At 46.0% G+C, this 16,539-nt stretch overlaps 1 protein-coding gene across 1 annotated transcript; it reads right to left on the bottom strand.

Annotated features, from left to right (window-relative positions):
• Positions 1–25: 25 nt before the first annotated feature.
• On the bottom strand, positions 26–15,601 carry LOC110289000 (cytochrome P450 2D3-like). Its single transcript, XM_085831716.1, is given in 10 exon segments — positions 26–1,967; positions 1,969–1,991; positions 2,092–2,233; positions 2,667–2,854; positions 3,074–3,215; positions 3,354–3,530; positions 4,198–4,358; positions 4,440–4,592; positions 4,859–5,024; positions 5,805–15,601. Coding segments are annotated over 10 exon segments (1,824 nt in total). The 5' UTR covers positions 6,321–15,601; the 3' UTR covers positions 26–1,811.
• Between the last annotated feature and the right edge of the window lie 938 nt (positions 15,602–16,539).

Genomic DNA, 16,539 nt, shown 5'->3' with positions numbered 1-16,539 from the left:
AAGTGAACAGACAAGCAGCCAACAATCACATAAACAATGCCCAGTGTCATTTATTATTAGGACAATGAAGCCACAACCACACTTTGTGGTTCTATCACAACAGCCCTGGAAACACAGAATTTCAGGAGCCTTGTGCATTCTTCATAGGATGTCAAACATGACTGAAAACTGTACAGGAATTCCTCAACAAAACTACTAAGGAGGCAATGACCCAGGAGTTCCCCTTTGAAAATACATACAGAGTCAAAGGACTCTCCGTGAAGTGTTATTCGACATCCATGTCCTAAGCTACATGGTTCACAAATGTCCAATGACAGAGAGACAAACAAAAAAAGGGACAGTAGTTGTCCCCCTTTTCCATGGTAGTAAACTCCAAGACCATTCCAAGATGGCTGATAGCACTGAACTACAAAACATACTGTGGCTTTTCCTGTGTGGCTTAAAGGAGTGGACATGTGTCTTAGTTAGGATTTTACTACTGTGAAGAGACACCATGAGCAAGGCAACTCTTATAAAGAACCACATTCAATTGGGGTTGCCTTACAGGTTCAGAGGTTTAGTCCATTATCATGAAGTTGGGAGCATAGTCGTGTCTGGGCAGGCATGGTGCAGGCAGAGCTGAGAGTTCTGCATCTTCATCTGAAGGCTCCTAGAAGAATACTGGATCCCAGTCAGCTAGGATGAGGGTCTTGATGCCCACTCTCACAGTAACACATGTACTCCAACAGGGACACACCTTTTAATAGTGCCACTCCCTGGGCCAAGCAAGTATATAACATTCTACTCCCTGTCCCCCATAGGCTTGTTCAAACATATGTCTATCAGGGCCATACCTCCAATAGCATAATGCAAAGTATAGTTAGTTCAACTTCAAGGGACCCATAGTCTATAGCAGTCCCAACAATGTTAAAAGTCCAAAATTCAAGGTCTCTTCTGAAATTCCTCCAATCACTTAACTGTAATACCCAAAGCAATACAAGAAACAAGCCAGTTAAAGTCCAAACACTGCATCTCCATGTCTGCTGTCAAAGCAGCCTTCAGATATTCAACTTCTTTTTCATCTTTGTTGACAGCAAAAAACTTCTTTTACCTACACTGGTTCCATTCCCTGTTAACAGCCTTTCTCAGCAGATAGCCCATGGCTCTGTCATTTCAAACATCTTGGGGTCTCCAAGGCAACTTCAATGCTATAACTTCTTGTTTCAGTGTCTGGATCCAGACATGATCTTCTGGGCTTCCCTAAAGAGCTGGTGTCACTTCTCCAGCTCTACCCTCTGTAGCACTCTAAGCACGGATTGATCCACTCCACTGCTGCTGCTGTTCTTGGTGATCAGCCCATGGTACTGGCATCTCCAATATGCTGAGGTATTCTGCAGCAAGTAAGCTTTATCAACAGCTCCCATAGATTCTCTTCATGGTGCCTAACCTCAAATCTGCATGACCCCTTCACTCCTAAACTGTTAACTGCAACTGAGGCTGCACCTACACTAATAGCCTTCTATGGCTTCTCACAGTACCAATACTCAGCTGCTCTTCATGACCCCTTCCTGCCTTCAAAACTGGTACCACTTTGGTGAGTCTTACACCTTATCAAGTATAGCTGCCAGTAGTAGTAGTAATAGTAGTAGGAACAATTGTGGCTGTTTAGCTGGAGCTAACAAATTATTGGTGAATAAGAAGAGAGAAGCATCAGTGAGATTAAATCTTGTAGGAATTGTTTTCTGAGAGCACAAAGAAGCTATGTTCCACAGATTGTGTGTGTGGACATCAGTCAGAACAATCTGTGATGATGGCTGGAGCCACTGCCCCTGCTAGTGAACCACTGCACAGAGCTGGTAGGGTGCTGGAGTAACTGGCATTGTATAGATGCCATAATCACTGGGAAGGGGCTGTCCATCAGGCACTGAGAAGCTAAAGCGCTGTAGGAGGCAGGTGAAGAAGAGGAAGAGCTCCATGCGGGCCAGGGGATTCCCCCAGGCATGATCTACACCCTGTGTGTAGAAGAGGGCTCAGTTAGTCTGGGACCTGATTGGTGATCCACCCTCCAATGCACCCTGGGGAAAGACAAGCAGGAAGGCACCCTAGATGCACCTGCTGAGAATGGCATGAAGGCCTCATGCTTCACAAAGTGGCCTTGGGCATCCAGGAAGTGTTCAAGATGAAAGCAGAGGGGCTTCTCCCAGACAGTCTCATCCTTCAGCAGGGAGGACAGGTTGGAGATGAGAGTCATCCTCTGGCATAAAGCACATTGTGTGAACATGAACAGGGTGAGTTTTACTAGACCCTTACTAGTCACGACATTCACAGGCACAGCCTGTTACCACACACGCTGGATGCTGTCATATAAACTCACCACAGAAGCTTCACAGCTTTCATTAATACTGTGACATGGAAATGTGATGGGACAGATGTACACACTGTGACCTGTATTTGTAGGTAGTGACTGTTACAACCACTCCTGCCATATTTTACCTTGCCTGCATTTCTAGCTAGGGATTCTAAAGTACAGTTATTGTTCTTGTTTCTATTCCCATACTTACCCAGGGGAAGTTGGTTCCCTTGAGTTGAGAATTGGAATGCCTATAATCTAGTCCTTCTTAACTGGGCAGATCAAGTCATCGGGTAGCTGGCAACAGTGACTAGACACTGGAGGGACCCAGACCTACCTTAGGGATAAGAAAGCCCCTCACTTCAATGTCACAAGAAGTCCTGTGTGGCAAAGTCATTGGGATGATATCTGCAAAGCGCTGCACCTCATGAATGACAGCATTGGTGAAGGGCATGCGGACCTGGTCTGCCATCTCTGGAAGCCACACATGCCCAATGACCTCATCAATTTCCTGTTGTACTTGGCCTGGAAGGACATTATCCCATCAGTTAAGATGCTTCAGGGGGTGCCCCTTGTCCATCCACTACCTCTCTGTTAAGGGCTGGATCCATGGGAGAAATAAGGCAACCATACTTACTACAGTCTGGGTTAACTCAATGCTGGGATCTACAAGTGTCCCAAGTAAGTTTAAGGAGTTTACCTCTACCCTCCTCCTCCTTTCTTGACAGCCCCAGCCAGGCTCACACTGCACATCCGGATGCAGGATCATAAGCAGCAGAGCCCAGGACAGTGTGATTGAGGTGGTCACAGTTGCAGCACCCAACAGGCCAAGGACAACCAGATGTAGATTTGCACCATAGAAGCTACTCTCAGGGTTTCCCTTTGCCTAGGACAGAGCAGGACAACAGAATCAGTGTAGAGGCTAGAGTGCCCCAATAATACCTACCCAATGACTTCAGGTGGTTACAATTTGGTTTCACTGGGTTAGTCAGTGCAATGGACACCAGATCTCACACTCTCTCACCTTCTCCACCTCAGCCAGAAAGGCATCAGTCAGGTCTTGAGGTGGCTGGTCCGGGTTCCAGGTCCTCTTGTGCTCAGTCACCAGCTTATCCACTATTGTGAGAAATGTCTTTTGCCCAGGGAAGACTTTGTCAGCCAACCCTGGGATGTGTAGGAGAATTGGGAATGTGTTCAGAACCTGTAACAGCCATAGAATGTTCTAGAACTTCCTCCCACCTTTAGTTTAAAGAGTTGAGTAAATAAGATTTCTAATAATAATAATAATAGTAGTTATTATTATTATTACTATTATTATTTCAATGTATGCACGATTTGATGAGTGCTATTGCAACAGCAAAGATGTTGTGGTCTGGGATAAACATACAGAGTCAGTTCTTACCTAACCACATGACTTTCATGAAAGTCAAACATCCTACTTGCCTGGCAAGCTCCTTTACCCTCTGACCATCTCTCTGGCTCCTGGGTACATGGGCTTAGTGTTGATCTCAGCCAGTCTTAGTTTCCAGCCTCTTCCATGATAGACACAGGCCCATTTTTTCCCACCCATCACCTGAGTCCTCCTTAGTTCTAGCCTTCAGGCTCTATCTACTGCATGGTGGACAAAAAAGTTTACTACCTGGAAAATCTCACAGATGTTCTATGTGGGCAGAGGGCCAGGGTCTCAGCTTGTAGAAGCCCTGACCTTGGTCAACTTCTCACTTCCTTTTGCTGTATGTCAATCTCCAGGCTCCTATTACTGTGGTGGACACTTCTAGATGTGTCCTTTCCAAATCTCTTGTCTACAGCCTTCTCTGGGAAAATGAACAGCATAGAAATTCTATAGAGGCTGCCCTTGAGGCTCCTACCTCTGGAAACAAGCCAATATTTTCTCCCATGTTCTCTTTCAATACTTTTAGCATCTTGATGAAGTCAGGGTCTCCATACTCTAAGCGATGAGCATAAATGAGAGACACAATCACATTGCACACGGCTTTGTCCAAGAGAGGGTAAGGATTGAGGGGACTCCCTGGGTGTGGAGATGCAAGGAAATTTCAGGATATTGGTGATATCTCCCTGCCCCCACTTGAACTACACACCCATCACTCACCAGCATGGGCAGTGAAGACATCACAGAGGTGTCCAACCTCTTCCATCACCCACTGCTCCAGTGATTTCTTGCCCAGGCTGAAGTTGCACAGGGTCGACGCAGAGAATCGCCTCTGCTCTCTTCACTCAGGCCCATAAGGAGCAAGGACCACACCTGCAGATACATCTGTGTAAAACCAAGGACACCAGGCTTTGGTGCCCTCTCCCACCTTCATTTCTCTTCTTCTTTGTCGGTGGACCCCATACCCCTTCCTCCAGTACATGTCTCTACCACCCTCCACCATGCTCAGGAGGCTCCACAATGGATTTCTGTTGCAAAGCTTAACTACATTAACACCTGCATCATGATCTGGCCTTCCTTTGCTCACTGTCCCCCTTGTCTGGCTTTGATGCCATCTCTGCCCCCACACAGCCTTTTGCCTTTAGCTTTTTGTCCATAGCCTAGGTGTGGAAAGATGGGCATTTCAGGGTGGTCAGCAATGTTTTCTCCACAGGTCACCAGTGCTTCCTGTACTGCCTTCAGTCTGTTGATCTCGAACATGTGGTTCCAGCCTATCTGCAGGCTGAACACATCACCATAGCGGTTGTGAAGCAGAAGTAGAGGGACAGAGCACATAGGAAGTAGTCGTCCCCACGTATCATAGAACCTGGCTCACTATGCAAACATGGGCAAGGTGTTGAACATGCACATATGGGTTCCAGTTTGTGTGTGTGTGTGTGTGTGTGTGTGTGTGTGTGTGTGTGAATGTTTGTGTGCATGCACATGGATGTGTGTGTGTAAACCTTCTTCCTCATATATCCAAGAAAAATGTTCATTCTTAAGCTCCATCCCCAGCCTGAGGATGCCTACCACTGTCTTATCTTTTAAGTTCAGCAAAGGAATCACAGTAGATGTGACCACCCAGTTGTTACATTGCCAGAGCCACAAAATTGTCCTGGGGACCCTTAGCATTTCATCACACATGAAGAAAATCTGTTTCCTCCAGATGGGCAATGTGGCCAGAGAGCACATAGTGGCAAGATCTTCAGCAGTAACATCTTCTCTCTCCACTCAGTGTTCTGGCTGACGTGGTGCATTAGACCTCCCAGCAGGCCAAGACCTCGGCTTTGACAGGATCATAAGGGACTTGGCACCTCTATGCCTGCTGTCCTCCCCAACTAGACTGAACCTTGTTGTCACATCCTGCTTCACCTCCTGGACCATAACCTCCAAAACTTTTGCCCGAGAAAGTCCCAGTGGCTGCCACCAAAAAATTGATAAGCCTGTTTCTTCTTGGGGGCCCAGATCCCTGTATGACTTGTTGCTTAACCCCCACTATGTGCTGCTAAGGACACCATAACATCAGTTACCATACTCCCCTACTATATTCACCTTGTACAAGCTGTATGGCATGTTATGTAGGTCCACCTGCAGCAGGTTACCCAGCACAGGCCATGGCACAGGGCCTGGTGGGTAGCGAGAAGTCCAGCGCTGGCGTCGGTGCATCAGGACCACTAGTAATATGAAGATGACTGTGAATATGGCCACAGGCCACAAGCCAGTCCCAGTCAGCAGCTCCATGACTGCCCCACTGCTGCCCAGGCTTCCCAGAGGCCAATGGACAACACTCAATACAACACCTAGGATCAAGAAGCCTTGAGCTTGCATCCTGAAACTATACAAGGAGTGCCAGGGTTGCCCTTTGTCCTCTGCCTCCAGCCCTAATCCTGTGTTTTGTTTGTCCAAGTGTAGGGAGGGGCCAGAGAGGATCAGTCCCTCTTTCGAGCTGAGCAAGTTGATTCTGCTCAGCTGAGCATGGTAGGTAAATGTCCAGTGGACCTCTGCTTCAAGGTGGATGATCTGATCATTGTGTGCAGAAAAATCATCTGGTATGGTACACATTCAAAGCTTTGGTGGCTTGATGACATGCCTAACAGAGAGATAAGACCTTCTAGTACTTTGTAGAGCAGGGTTTTTGTTTGTTTGTTTGTTTTTTGGCAGGACATGGGGGTTGACTGGCATTCAGTCAATGGCTTCTCTGGGTGTGTGAGCTGTCAGAGCTGTCTCCTGCATTAGCGGAAATGAGGCTGGAACCCCTATGGGTAAGGGAAGGGCATGGGGGAGAGCAGCTGGATTCCCTGTGGGTGAGTGAGGGCCACTGGGGGAAGGGAACTAGAGTATTTACAATCTTCACTACAGGTCTGTAGTCACTCAGTTGATCAGACAGGAAGATATAAAATGCCACATCTCTGAGATCCAGTCTGAGGAAGCTGAGAAATGGTCTGGGAATCTTGGTGGGCCTCTAAGTTGGTTCAGGTACTTGTCATATGCTGGCATCTGTCTCTTATTCACTCTCTGTTCCTTGGTGTGTCAATCTCTCCTGGCAACAGTCTTCCACATTAACATAGATAAGGCAGACTTCTCTTCAGGCCAAAGGCTATGGTCAGGATGGGTTGCATTGAAGAAAACAGAAAGATGGCTCCTGAGTCTTCCAACAAATGGTACTTGTGTGCTGGGCACTGCTGTGCCACAGCACATGCCAGCTCACCATTCACTAGGGTCAGCATAGGCTCAGTCCCTGTCCTTGTTGGATCCACACCTCTGAAGATCAAAGGCTCAGAAGTCCCAGTAGAATCTAGGTAGGATATCTCTGCTGCACCTTCTGTGTGGCAGAAGGGAGGCAGGGGCTGAATAGAGACCACACCATGCAACCCTACAGAAAGGACTACACACCACTCTCCTCCTCTCAGCTGTCCATACCTCCCCTGCACTGACCATGTCTGTATCACTGGAGCCTGTGGGTGACTCCATGTTTATTGCTGGCTTGAATACTCTAAGCCTGCTCTCTCTTCCTATCCATGATTCTTGGCCCTGCCCAATCAAGATTCATGTTTTGATAGAATGGCACCATATTTTGTGGCAGAGACAAGGGACTTTCCTGAGCCCCAATTTGTCTTGAAAGGAGACCTACATGTTAGACAGGACACTAGCCTGGATCATGATCAGACAGGGGACTAGGGAGACAACTTCCTCAGGTTACTGACAGACTCCGGCTGTTGGGTTCCTCCAGGTTGGCTCCAGGACCCTAGTAGAATAACTTCTGGTGCCAGATGATTAAACCTGCATGTCGGTCTGGGACAACACATTGGACTTCTCATCTCTTCCTGTCTGTGTCATACATGACATTATCTAAGATGAGCAGAGGTGCTGACTGTGTGCCATGTCCACAACAGGAAACTGGGACTGAGAACCTGGACATCAGTGGGCAGTAGGTCTCCCATGTTTCCAATTCTCTGCAGTCATGTGTACAGATAATTGATTGCTGTCCTTTGGACTCTCTGGAAGTGGACAGATGGAACATGGGAACATCTCTCCTGGACTCTGTCTTGTGCACTGTTTATTTCCCTTTTTTGCCTTTCAGTGAAATAATAACCAATGTGAGTTTAAGAGCCATCTCTAGGTATTTTTTCTTTTCATAAGCATTCTCAGAAGGGGGAGTTTACTCAGGATGATTCTGACTCTTGAGGGCTGTCTTGAGAAACCTGTGTTTGGACAATTGATGGCTGAGGTTGGCTAGCATTGGTTACACTTTCATCCCTGGACGTTCATTGTACCTCTCATGGTGTGAGGCCCCAGTGAGACTATGGTCCATTACCATGGTCAATTACTTAGGAAATTTCAAAGCACAGAATCAATGCCTCAGATTATTCACTTGGCATGAAATGCAATGCAAAGCATTGAGAATCAACCTCATAGATAATTCCTGGAGGAGTATTTTGTGTATTTCTAAAATGCACAGAAAGGGGACTGATGAGCAGGATCATGACACTGCACCAACCTCCATTCTAAATAAGTAGATGGGGTTTGTAAAACTGTTCTGCAATCCAAATAGACTTCCGGTCACAAAGAACATAGCCCAAGCATCCAAGAACTAAAGCCAAACTGGGTTTTCGTAATAGTTAAAGACATCCATGACACAGGTCACTGCCTGGCTGATGAAATGGCTTGGTGGGTAAACATTAGCCACCCATCCAAACAGTCTGAGTTTGAGCTTTTGGAGCCACACAGTAGAAGGTGTGTTTTAACTCCTTATGGTAGAAACAACTCCCTCTGCATACACACATGGCACACCCATCCACCTACACATATATAATAAATAAACAAATTAAACCAAATGTTCTTTAACAAGTTCGCTGTTAAAAGGGAAGAAGAGAAGCAATCCATGAGAGGAAGAACTAATGTCACTCCAAACATCTGACTAGACAGTAAAAGTCAGAAACAAAATTGTATATCAGACATCTGTAGGAAGTATGAGCCTAAGGCTTGCACAGACATTTCTGCAAAGTGAGCAGACAAGCAGCCAACAATCACATAAACAATGCCCACTGTCACTTATTATTAGGACAATGAGGCCACAACCTCACTTTGTGGTTTTATCAAAACAGCCCTGGAAGCACAGGCTTCCAGGGGGCAGATCCTGCAGAGCCTTGTGCATTCTTCAGAGAGTGTAAACCAGCACCAAGAACAACTGTACAGGAATTACTCAACAAAACTACTAATGATGATATCACCCAGGATTTCCATCTGAGAAAACATACACAAGGCAAATGAGGCTCCACAAAGGGTCATTGGACATTCATGCCAATAGCTACATGGTCCAGAATTGTCCAATGACAGATAAACAAACAAAAAGAGGGACTAGTGGTCCCCTAATTACATGGTACTAAGCTCCAAGACCATTCTAAGATGGGCAATAGAACTGAACTATAAACCATCCAGTGGCTTTTTTATGGTGCTGAAGGGAGTAGACTTGTGTCTCAGTTAGGGTTTTTCTGTTGTGAGCAGACACCATGACCAAGGCAACTCTTATAAAGAACCACATTTAATTGAGGCTGGCTTACAGCTTCAGAGGTTTAGTCTATTATCATCAAGGCAGGACTATGGCAGTGTCTGGGCAGGCATGGTGCAGGCAAAGCTGAGAGTTCCACATCTTCATCTGAAGGTTTCTAGAATACTGGCTCCCAGTAAGCTAGGATGAGGTCTTAAAGCCCACACTCACAGTGACACACCTACTCCAACAGGGCCACACCTTCTAATAGTGCCAGTCCCTTGGCCAAGTATATAAAACCATACCATCCCACTCCCTGGACCCCATAGGCTTTTTCAAACAAATGAGTCTTTCAGGGCCACACCTATATAAAAAAAACCATAATGCAAAATATATTAGGCCTACTTCAAAGGTCCCCAGAGTCTAAAGCAGTCTCAACAATGTAAGAAGTCCAAAGTTCAAAGTCTCTTCTGAGATTCATCCAATCACTTAACTGTAATCCCCAAGGCTAGACAGGAAAGTAGCTGGGCAAACTCCCAACATCTCCATGTCTCATGTCCAAGTGGTCTTCAGATCTCCAACTCCTTTTTCATCTTTGTTGACTGCAACAAACTTCTTTCTCCTTAGCTACTTCTACTCCGTGTTAGCAGCTCTACTCAGTAGATGGGCCATGGCTCTGGCATCTCGAACATCATGGGGTCTCCAAGGCAACTACAATGTTACAGCTTCTAGTTTTAGTGTCTGGGATTAACACATGATATTCTGGGCTTTTCCAATGGTTGACCATCCTTTTTCCAGCTGTGCTATCTGTAGTACTCTAGGCTCAGGTTGATCTATTCTACTGCTATTGCTGTTCTTGGTGATCATTCCATGGTACTGGTATCTCCAATATGCTGGGGTCTTCTGGGCAAGTACACTTCACCAATAGCCTCTCATAGTCTTTCTTTATGGTGCTGATGTGCACTGGCAGCTTGCCTCTGCACTTTCTCACAGAAGTTCCCTTCCCCTCTCCTTGCTCCTTCTTGCAGCAAGCTCAAGGCTTCCTTCCCCTTCCTGGTCATTCAAAGGGGACTTGGTCTGATGCCAGAATGTTGCTATCTCTGTTTCCATAAAGACACCCCTTAATGAAGCCCCTCTGAGGAGCCCCAAATTCCAGCTTGAGAATAAACAAACAACAACCTCCCTTACCTCCTTTCTGCCAAGGCTGGCACTCTCACTAATAAATGGCTAAGGACTTCCCAGGTGCAGCTGGCGCCTGTCCTTGGGGAAGAGACAAAACCCAAACATCCTTGGGGAGATTAGGGTCCCTTGTTTGGGTCATAAAATTCGGGTAATCAGGGGTCACAGGTAACTGTGACTAGTCATAAAAACATACTAGTTCCTAATAGTACCATAAAGTTACTCCCCAGGTCAGAAGCATTCCCCCTCCCAGTCGAGAGATCCCACCTTGATGCCTGAACAAATGATATCGTGTTTGGAAAATGACTTGCCTTGTCACCTTCCCCATCACCCTAAAATTCAAAGAATCCAAGCACTCTAAGCTCAGGGTCACACTCCTGTCCTACACAGTGGGAAGTTTTGCAATCTGATTCTGGCTCAAATTAATAAAAACTCTTTTGTTTCTTTGCATCCGGCTCAGTGGTTCTTAAAGTTCTCCTGGGGGACCCTTAGAATTTTGTACACAACATTTGGGTGCTTGTCCGGAATTCCCCAGCAGATCCCTGGAAACTGCAGTCTGGAGAGTCTAAGTTGGCCAGCAAGTGTGGTAAGTGTCAGTGTTTTTGTATTGTTCATTGTTCCTGTCTGTTCTCTCTGGCCATATTTTGGCATGAGGAAAAGCCTCAAGGTAACAGTGTAAGTGGCAAGAAGTGGCTAAAGTGGACTTGCTGGGCAGTCACATCCATAAGGAGCAGGAAGACATTCCTGACCTCCAGGTCCAGGGTGGACAAGGTACCCACCCATTGGTTGGAAGTGCTCAAGGAGAGACCTCTGCACAGTCTGCTTCTGTATCTGCCTTGCTTCTGCTTTCCAGGGTGGGAGTCTGTGAGTCCTAGTGCTTGGATTTACCTTTGTTTCCAGTCAAGATGTGTGTGGTTCTGTCAGTAGTAGTTCTGGTAGTGTTTAGTCTCATGTTATACTGGATGATGACAGATGCAATGGCACAGGTTAACTCTTACTTTCTTCCCTCCCACACTCTTAACATTGTCTTAGCTCACTTTAGGGAAGTAAAGCCAGAGCTCACAATCTCTCTGTGGGCATGAGCAAGAATAAAATGCACACATTTTGCAGATCGGAGTGGCCTACCTTCAGAGTAGGATGGCCACCAGAGGGGACTTTCCATCTCCCCATGGTGCTAGCGATGGAAGACAAAGTGTTCCAGAAGGCATCCAGGGGCATCCAGAACAAGTCCCCTACATTGTAGTCTGAAAAGATTTGATTGCCAATCCACCACCTTGGGTGAAATATTTTCTATTGCCCCTAACCAAAACTACTTTGCCTCCAGGAATCATGCCCACTCTGAGGACAGAAGAACAAAAGCGGGAAGTCTCCCAAGTCTTCAAAGCCCCTCTATCCCATTTTCCCACCACCTTACGCTCAAGCATCAGCTCTGATGGAGGCAGTGACCCCTGCTTAAGTTGGGATCCTGCCTCCCCCTGTGCCCCTGCAGGGAGGACTGTGCAGTTGCTTCTGCCCCTGGTGGGACCCATGCAGGCATATCCATCCCTGGAGTTTCCACCTGTACCCTCCGCCCATGGGACCTGTGCACATGTTTCCTCCTCAGGAGATTTCCCTAGCAGAGCCAGAGGTCCCTGAACTGGCTCTACTCTCGCCCATGTATCCCCCAGAAGGAGTGCCCCAGGTTCCAGTAGTGTCCACCTCAGGAATGGAGGGAGGTCTGGCCCAGGGGACTAGAAGCAGGTGTGCTGCAGCACTGCCCCCAGGCTGTAGCACCAGAGGCAGATTCCACTTCCTTACCCCTGAGAGCAACAGGGCCAGTTGATGAACAGAGAAATCAGCCCCATCATTACTGGTCTTTCGCTATGGATGGTCTTTACAATTGGATAAGAGAGCATGATAGGTTCTCTGATAACCCTAAAGAGCTCATTGGTCTCTTAGACACCATCCTTTTTACTCATCAGCCTACTTGGGATGATTGTCAGCAATTATTGCAGATTCTCTTTACAACAGAGGAAAAGGAATGTATCATCCTGGAGGCCCGGAAGAATGTTCTAGGTGCCAATGGCACTCCAACTTAGAATCAAGCGGATATTGATGAGGGGTTCCCTCTCAGGAGCCCAGCTTAAGATTATAATATAGGGACAGGTACGAAGCATCTTCAAGTCTATCACCAGTCTCTAATGGCAGGTCTCAGGGCAGCTGCCAACTGGTCCACAAATTTGGCTAAAGTTTATGATGTCAGGCAGAAAGATAATGAAAACCCAACAGAGTTCTTTGAGAGGATTATGGATGCTTTCCACTGTTATACACACTTAGATTCCAAAGAAACGGAGACTTCTAACACAGTGGTGCTGACATTTATAAATCAGTCAGCACCAGACATTAGGAGGAAGTTACAGAAACTAGAAAGACTAAAGGAAAAGTTATTGAGAGATTTAGTGGAGGCTGGAGAGAAAGTGTTCCATAACAGGGAAACTAAAGACGAATAGAAAATTAAGACAGGGAAGATATTAAACAGAGATCTAGCCAAATTCCTGCTAGCCAATGGTAACCAGGACCAGAGAGAAAGGAGGTGCCAGGTCCAGAACATCACAGAGGGGAAAGAACCTAGAGAAGGCTGCTGGCCAGAGGCTGTAGAAAGCCGCTGACCAGCCTTAGGTCCAATGTGCCTATTGTAAATAGAAAGGACACTGGGCCAGAGAATACACAAAGAAAAAGCCCCAAAACAAGACTATGGTCATTGAGAAAGAGGAAGACTGAGGGAGTTGGGGCTTGAACCCACTCCCCTAGCCCAGGATAGCCCTTAGAGTGTGTGTGTAGGAGAGCCTCTAGACTTCCAAGTAGATTCTAGAGCCCAACATTCAGTGCTCATGAAAGCTGAAGGGCCATTGTCTAATAAGAAATCCTAGTTCCAGGGAGCCACAGAGGCCAAAAAATACCCATGGACTACCAAAAGGACAGTGGACTTGGGGATGGGATGAGTGTCTTACTCCTTCACAGTGATTCCTGGATGCCCATACCCCTTACTGGGGAGAGATCTATTAGCCAAAATGAGAGCCCAGATTCAATTTGACCCTGGGAAAAAACGGGTAATGGGCTAGAATGGCAATCCAAGTCAGGTGCTGACATTTGACCTGGCCTCTGAGACTGAGTATAGACTATATGAGTCACCAGCTACCCCCAAACAAGACCTGGATGCCTAGCTGGCAGAATTTCCCCAGGCATTGGTAGAGACTGGAGTCATGGGGCTGGCAAAACATTGACACCCTGTATTTGTAGAGCTCAAGCCAGGAGCTGACCCAGTACAGGTTCTCCAATATCCCATGTTCCAAGATGCACAGAAAGGGATGGTTCCCCGTATCTGAAAACTGTTGACCTTAGGAATCCTTAGGCCATGCCAGTCAGCCTGGAACATCCCATTATTGCCTGTGAAGAAGCCAAAGTCCAATGACAACTGCCTTGTCCAGCATCTATGGGAAGTTAATGGCAGGGTAATGGACATACACCAATGGTACCTAATCCTTATACCCTATTGACCTCTCTACCTCCATATTGGAAATGGTGTTCTGTTCTGGCCCTAAAGAATGCTTTATTCAGCTTACCCTTGGCTCCCAAAAGTCAGAAATAATTTGCCTTTGAGGGTCATGATCCTGAAAGAGGCATTAAAGGACAACTCACCTGGCCTTACCTGCCTTAAGGCTACAAGAATATTTTTGATGAAGTTTTGCATGAGGACCAGTGTGAGTACAGAGTCAACAACCCAGATATAACTCTTGTGCAGTATGTAGATGACCTGTTAATTGCAGCAGAAACCAAAAAAAAAAAAAAAAAAGGATGCAAGAAGGAGACCTAGACTATCCTACAGGCTAGAACTTGCCCCCCTTGTTTTATCACCTTATCACCAACTTTCTCTTCTCCAGCTCCTTTACAAATTAAGCTTGGCTGACTTAGAACTTGCTCTGTAGACTGTCTTTGAACTCAGAGATCTACATGACTGTCTCCTAAGCAGTGGGATTAAAGGCGTGGTCCACCAAACCTGGATGTAAATTTTTCTTCACGTAGAATTTATACTTTTATAGTCAGGCCTATCAATATCCTACTCCTGGCAGCAACTTCTGTCTGGGTTTTATTTCTGACACCATGACCAAAGCAACTCATATACAGAAAATCATTTAATTGGGACTTTCTTACATTTTGAAAAGTTTAGCCCATTATCAAGGCTGGAGCATGGCAGCATCTGGGTAGGCATGATGCAGGCAGAACTGAGATTTGCTATCCCCCACCACCCACTTTTTTTTCCTTTAACCTTTTTTTACACTCCAGTCTTCATCTCCCTCCCAGTTCACTTTCTGATTGTTCCTCATCCCATATGTCTTCTCCCTGTCTCCAAGAGGATGTCCCCATGCCACAATCCTCCACCATACCAGACCTCCCCACACACTGGGGCCTCAAGGCCCTTGAGATTTAGGTGCATCTTCTCTCACTGAGTCAAGAACAGACAGTCTTATGTTGTATATGTGTATCAGCTGCTGTATGCTGCCTTGTTGGTGTCTCAGTGTCTGAGCAGGGGTCCAGGGTAGGTGAGATTGCTGGTTATCTAGAGTAGATTGCTCCTCCTTAGCTTCTTCTAGTTTTTCCCCAATTCAACCACAGGGATTACCAGCTTCTGTCCATTCATTGGGTGTAAATATCTGCATGTTACTCTTTCTTGGGGCTTTAAGATGATAATAGGCTATGCTCCTGTTTGTAAGTGTGCCATAACATCAGTAAGTGTCAGGCCTTGGGGACTCCCCTTAAGCTGGCTCTCAATTTGGGCCTATCACTGGACCTCCTTTCCCTCGGGATCTTCTCCATTTTTGTCCCTGCAGTTCTTTCAGACAGGAACAATTCTGGCTCAGAGTTTTTGACTGTGGGATGACAAACTCATCCCTCCACTTGATTCCCTGTTTTTCTACTAGAGGTGGACTCTACAAGTTCCCTCTCATCACTGTAGGGGATTCTATCTAGGGTCCCTCCCTTTGAGTCCTGAGAGACTCTCACTTCCCAGGTCTTTGGTATATTCTAGAGGGTTCCCCCAACTTCTACCTTCTGAGGTTGCCTGTTTCCATAATTTATTCTGGCCCTTAGGGGTTCAGTCCTTTTCCACCACCAATACATAATCACCTTCCCCTATTCCACTCCCCATCTGCTTTCCCAACCCAGTCCCTCCCTTCCTGCCCCCCCACCCCCATGATTACTTTCTTCTCCCTTAAAAGTGGAATTGAGGCATCCTCACTTGGGCCTTTTGGTTTGTTAAACTTCTTGAGATCTGTGGATTATATCCTGAGTAGTCTGTATTTTATGGCAAATATCCACGTATTAGTGAATAAATATTGTGGATATCCTTTGTGGTCTTAGTTACCTCACTCAGGATGATATTTTTCTAGTTCCATTCATTTGCCTGCAATATTCATGGTGTCCCGGTTTTTAATAACTGAGTAGTGTTCCATTCTGTAAATGAACTACAAATTCTGTAGCCATTCTTCTGTTGTGAGGATCTGGGTTGTTCCCAGTTTCCAGCTATCACAAACAAGGCCACTATAAACATAGTGGGACACCTGCCCCTGTTGCATGGTGGGGCATCTTTTGGGTATATACCCAGAGTAATATAGCTGGTTCTGCAGTTAGATCTATTTCCAATTTACTGGGGAATCTCCAAATTGATTTCCACAGTGGGTGTACAAGTTTGCAATCCCATCAGCAATGGAGAAGTGTTCTTTCTCCACATTCTTGTCAACATGTTCTGTCACCTGAGGTTTTGATCTTAGCCATTCTGAGTGGTATAAGGTCGAATCTCTTAATACTTTGGTTTGCATTTCCCTACTCAATAAGTACTTTGAACATTTCTTGAAATGCTTCTCAGTGATTTGAGATTTTTTTGTTGTTGTTGTGAATTGTGTGTTTACTTTTATAACCAATTTTTTTATTCAGTTGTTTGGTTTCTTGGTGGCTAACTTCATCGCTTCTTCATATATTTTGGATATCATCCCTCTATTAGATGTGGGGTTAGTGAAATTTTATTCCCAATACATAAATGACACCAAAAATTCTACCAGAGAACTTCTTCAGCTGACA

The sequence above is a fragment of the Mus caroli genome, unplaced genomic scaffold, assembly GCF_978045245.1.
Source record: "Mus caroli unplaced genomic scaffold, Mus_caroli_1 scaffold_16, whole genome shotgun sequence".
NCBI classification, from domain to species: Eukaryota; Metazoa; Chordata; class Mammalia; order Rodentia; family Muridae; genus Mus; species Mus caroli.
The sequence above is the reverse complement of the archived record's forward strand: the minus strand, read 5'-3'. Positions and strand labels throughout refer to the sequence as shown.